Genomic DNA, 5,742 nt, shown 5'->3' on the forward strand with positions numbered 1-5,742 from the left:
AGGCCAGAGCCATGTGGCTTATGTTGGTAAACAGTATCCAGCCTTGTCCTGGCATCGTGGCCGGCAGCGCACAACGCCACAGATATCAGGCGCCCGGGCCACACACGGACCAGGACAAAAGGTAGACACACATACAGACATTTGCATTCATACGCACGCGCACACACATGCAGGCAGAAATACACAGACTACTAACAGACAAATAAAAGACTCACTCTCGGTGTCTGCCACTCAGCAGCTGCTCCAGTTTCCATGGAAACAGCCTGAACAATGTAGTAGGAAGGGCTGTGTCGGCGAGAGAGGGAAAGAGAGAGGAGTGTGTGTGTGTGTGGGGGGGGGGGGGGGGATGTGTGCGTAGGTGCACTTGAAGTGTGTGTGTGCGTAGGTGTGTGTGTGTGGGTGGGTGTGAGAGGCTACAGAGGGGGAGGTAGCCGCAGGGTGCTGAGACAGAAGACACTCTCTGTATTTCTTTGTCAGGATGAGTCTTTTGAGAACAGCAAAACAAATATGGAAATGTAGAGGCAAATAGAAAAATAAACAGATATGGAAGGGCGAAGAGGGTTAAAGGTGATGTTCATAGTTTTGGTGACAATAAAAGATCCAAAAAGGCAAAGGTGAGGATTTTATGATGTCTATTTATTTTTCAAAATGAGGTATTTCAAAGTGCTATGAGTTGCAGCACTAAATGTACATTTTAAAAGTCCAAAAAAACAAACATCTTATATCCGTTTACCCAGTTCTATGCACCCGATAGTTACAAATATAAACAAAAGAGGAATTAAGAAAAAGGCCAGGTACATGAGGATAGAACACATTTGCTGTACAAAAGAATTATTTGAGATAAAAGAACAAAAAATGACAAGATAAAGTGATATCTACCGAGAACTCATTTTCATACGAAAATATAAGTATCAAATTTAGTATGTATCAGGTTCACACTAAAAGCATAAAGGTGTGTAGAATTAGTAATATGATACAATACAAAGAAAAAGAGAAGAGAAAAAAAAAACAATATATTGTTATATTACAAAGTTTCATGACTCTCAAAAATCGAGGCCTTACAGTACTTTTAAAGGTATATAAACTTCCAGTCTGGTTATTGGCAGCTTCCTGACATGTATAAAAAAAACAAGGACAAAATGCATTACAAAACAAGGCAGATCTGAGTTTATTTTGTCTGTACACTATTGTTATATACAAAAGTGTCGGCTAGCAAGGTGCACAGTTATACATCCACTGACTTGGTTGGAGCACCAGTGTGAGAGAGGAGTGAGAGAAGAAAGAGAACCTGTAGTGGCATTGCTTATGTGACCCAAAACGCCTCAGTCGTTATATAGTCTCTTCAGTTTTGCAGTGGGAAGGCAAAGTAAGTGTGCACTGCTTCTTGTACGTGAACTCTCCAAGCAAAGTGCCCTCTTATACCCATCCCTGTGGGAATCACCTGATTCCAGGCTGGTGTCACAGTGAGTACAAAAAAACAAAATACAAGATACAAATGATATAAAAAAAACCAGAGGGAGGGAAGAGCAAAACAAGGTGTGTCCTCTCCCCTCCCTCATTATTTTCTTTCTTTTTAAAAAAATCTTTCCTCAATGTGACTGGATTGAAAAAGTAAACCCTAAACATTCTTAACGTCAACAAATGTGCAAAAAAAGTGGCGGCAGTGAAAGTCCGAGCATCCCCCTGGCCAAACCCCTCCCCCTTTCCTCAAAGGTGTGTGTGTGTGTGTGTGTATTTCGGCATTTGAAGATAAACGTCCTCTGAGATGTTTGTGTGCGCACGTGTACAACAGATATGCAGGCGTATGTGTTTGTGCGTAAGTATATAGGCCTATGTGTGTGTGCATCTAATGGTGTTTCAGACTGAGTGGAGGCAGGGTGGGGGGTTCATCCAGGGTATATGTGAGTGTTTCTGTGTTGTAGTGGTTGTCTGTTAGCGAGTCCTAGCCTGCTCCAGCCTGCGCATCAGCTGCTGCCTGCGGGCCTGAAGCCTGTCCCTCTCCTGCTGGAGTCTCATCTCCTCCATCTCCAGCGAGCTCACATACTCGGTGGCCTTCTTTAGGATCAGTACCTTCGCCGCCTTCTCGTTGTGCGCCAGCTCAGGCACGTGGTCGCGCAGCGTCAGGAAGCTGGAGCGCAGGTCGTTACGGCGCTGGCGCTCCAAGATGTTGTGGTTACGCCGGCGCTCGCTGTCCTCTGAGTCGGAGCTGCCGCGCGGGCTGCTGTCTCCGCTAGCGCTGCGCTTGCTGCGTGGACCCGACGTGCTGGTGAATGAGCTGCAGGATGTGGAGGAGGAGGAGGAGCATGACGAGATGGTTCTGGTAGGAGGTCTGGGCGCGTCTGACGTTCTTTGCTTCTTTGGTGGCGGGGCGGGGTCGTCGTCTGAAGTGTACGGTGAGGGGGCCGCGTAGTTGTGTTGCTGCTGGTGTACTGAGCTCCTCTTCAGGATCAGCTCCTGAGGAGCTCTGCTGACGAACCGGCTCACCACGCCGGACCCTCTCGCCTCTTGGCTCTTGGGATGCACGGAGATGGTGACTGTACCCGCCGCCAGGGGCGAGGCCTTGTTGAGTGTGGAGCGCCTCTTCTCTACTGTTACCACATCAATCTCCTCCTCTTCCTCGTCATCCTCGTCGTCGTCATCCTCGTCGTCGTCCTCGTCGTCCTCCTCCTCATCTTCTTCTTCGTCGTCATCTTCATCATCATCCTCCTCTTCTGGGAAAAGAAAACAGAATGTGAGTGAGTTGATCGCTCTGGCACACCAAGCATTCCCACTATGTCATCTATGTTCCAGCAGGTGACAGGTATGTATGTGAGCGAGATCAAGAGAGAGTGTGTGTGGGAGCGAGAGCGTTGCTCAACGCTGTTTGCTTAAGCAGAACCCTCTTAATGCTTAGTGTCAATCACTCCTCAACTAATCTACTCTGCAGGCGTTGACATGTTCAGTCTCACTGGTGAGCAGACAGGCTGGATTTCTGCCTTTCCTTCTCTATCCCGCCTTCAAAACGTTGCTTAATCTTCTCCGGGGAGACGAGACAGTTTTAGTCTGATGCCTTCAGTCTATCAGCGAGGTCACAGTCACTCTGACGGTGCGGAAGCCTTTAAAAACTTCACTTTAACCTCGGATGAAGTAAAAGAAGAATTCTTTTTCCAGCTGAGCACTCCGTCTTAACCTGCGCTGGAATCAAGGCAGCTGAGACTTATCGAGGACTGGCGCCTTTGAAGTTGAGAGGAAGTGGCCAATCATGAGGCAGAGAGTGTGAGGCCCAGTTAAAATGCCTTTGTGATAATGGCTCTCATTATCAGCTCAGGCGCATCTGAAGAGTGTGGCATTTTACAGCTTACAGTAACCCACTATAGACACCGCTGCACCAGGATACTGTCTCAAAACACTCACTGAACACACACACACTCAATCTGGCTCTGGCATCAAAACAAAGCTGAGCACAGCTGGGTGGGTGAGGGGGCGTGGCTGCCACATGTGAAGATGTTTGGTGTTCCACTCTCAGAATGAAACAGCTCATGTATTGGAGCTGGGAAGTGTATAAATATATCGGAGGAAGAGTACAACATGTATATCTGGGGAGATACAATAATAACCCGAGATACTTTCTCTGCCACTGAATGACAGCTTTAGTTTTGGAGTGGGATGTCCCTTGTTCCCTTGCAGACCTAATTCCTAGAAATACTGGCCTAACTGTAGGGATAAACCTACAGTGCAGCCTGTAAAGTCTGTCTCTTTTATGAGAAAGTAAATCGGCCCTGCAACACAAAGAAGGACGCGTCTTAGCGCTGCGAGCGGCGGAAGCGCATTGGAGCGGTGCTGTGCGCAGGGTGGCGGGGCGGCAGGCGATCGGATCACCACCCTTTAAGCCTCGGAGCTGGAGCGGCGCCAGGAAGACAGCTGTCGAGATGGAGCGCTCGTTCAAAGCTGTCACCCCCCTAAAAGAAGAAGCCAGGGCCCTCCTCCGTCCTCTTTTCTTCGCGGTGGAGGAGGTGTTTGGCAAGGCTGGCTGAGTCTACCCTCTGTGCCAAGCTGGGGGCCTTTGTACTGCAAAAACACGCTGATAAGGACCCGTGAGTGTTTGTTTAGGGAACTTGTAGGCGGTAATAGATGGGAGATGAAGTCTTAGGGCCATTACATAAACACAGCACCCTTTTCCCAATCAAAACACATACTATTGACATAAAATGGGAGTGTGCCAATCTATATCATGTATTTTATGGATGTATACCTTTTTTTCTCTTTGTTTTGTTTTGCTAGGCTCTCCTCCCGTATGCTATTCCAGTGTAATGTTCTTCTTCCTGGGGCTATCTTTATTTATCAGCTGAACTCAAAGCAGCAGTTTGTACAGACGGTCCAAAACAAGTGCCAATTTCTCTCCCACTGTGCGCAAATTGTCCCTTAATCCATGCGTAATGAGAGCCTGCGCGGCACCGTGAACCAGACACGTTATCAGCTCATCACATTATTGAACACCTTTTCATCTCCCCCTCCCGCAGCCGGGCTCGGCTGCAGTCACTGACTGTGTCGTCTTTTTGTTTGGCTCGAATGCCAACTGAGTTCAGGAAGGCACACAATTCCCCATTTTACTGCCATCTGCCGGATGAAGAGCCCGCTGATTACGTAAACCTCGTTCACTGTGTCACTACTCCACTGTGCGCGCGTGTATGTGTGTGTGTGTGTGTGTGTTTGCGCGCGCGTGTGTGTTTTGTGGGCGTGCGTGAGCGTGCGTGGAATCTAACGAGATAATCCGATTCTGTGCCAGTCAATGATAACAACAAGATGATGATAACAATAAAAAACACTAATGGTAATGCTAATCATTATAGCGTAATAATACGAATTTTGTGATATTTCAGTGTTGGAGGTTTACTTGCCACTTGAATTTCATAAAAAAAAAGGGAAACAAAAATCTTTAGCGCGTCTTTAAATTCTTACCGGAGTCACTGGGAGCGCTCCCGTGGGTTGTGGGTGTGTTAACGGTCTCGGTTGAGTCTCTGCTGCCGTTCTTCTTGTTGACCGGGAAAGGGAAGACTATGGTGGGGTCCACGCACTCTGTCGCCGGGCTGCGGCTCACAATCTCCGGGGCTTTGACGCACACGTTCCTGCCTCCTGCAGCAGTGGAAATAGCCTTGCCGAGTTTCTCCGTGACCACACGCTCCAGCTTTTCCCTGGCGGAGAAGCCGCTCCACATACAGTCCTGGATAATGATGTTGTTGGGGTTAGTATCCAAAGCGGAGCCGAACAGGTCCACATCGTCGGACGCCCCCCATATATCGTCCTCGGGCAAGAGCAGTAGCTCAGAAGCCCAGTCCAGTGGGTCCCCTAAACCGAAGCCCAGAGGGTCTGCTTCCGGGGAACCAGTCGCCGGCTCCCCCGGTAGCGCGGCTCTGCTCGGGGAGAGGGGTGGAGTGGGCAACAACTCGAATTTCTTCCAGATGTCCTCCCCCGGTGGCGCAGAGTCGGGACCACAGAAGTAGAAGTCGTCCTCATCCGGGTAGAAACACGGTTGCAAGGAGTCAAACTCCAAATCGGAGTTTTTACTTATGATCGCTGGCATTCTATCCCACAATCGAAAAACCTGTAAAGGAACAAAAGATACTTTAGTCTCCAAAAAAAGGAAAGACCGTCTCTCCCCATGCCCTCTCTCCTCTATCACACCTGAAAACTACGCTCCAGAAAGAGCGTGAGTCAAAGCCCACACACAGACACACAGTCTGCTCCACCAAGTCCAACACTTAC

General features: G+C 48.7%; 1 protein-coding gene across 1 annotated transcript; it reads right to left on the minus strand.

The window, feature by feature from the left end:
• Nucleotides 1–629: 629 nt before the first annotated feature.
• On the minus strand, nucleotides 630–5,560 carry mycn (MYCN proto-oncogene, bHLH transcription factor; the record flags this gene model as incomplete). Its single annotated transcript, XM_079214920.1, has 2 exons — nucleotides 630–2,711; nucleotides 4,939–5,560. 2 exons carry the CDS (start codon nucleotides 5,558–5,560, stop codon nucleotides 1,933–1,935), a joined length of 1,401 nt encoding a protein of 466 aa, XP_079071046.1. The 3' UTR covers nucleotides 630–1,932.
• Between the last annotated feature and the right edge of the window lie 182 nt (nucleotides 5,561–5,742).

The sequence above is a fragment of the Taurulus bubalis genome (assembly GCF_910589615.1).
Source record: "Taurulus bubalis genome assembly, chromosome: 3".
Classification (NCBI taxonomy): domain Eukaryota; kingdom Metazoa; phylum Chordata; class Actinopteri; order Perciformes; family Cottidae; genus Taurulus; species Taurulus bubalis.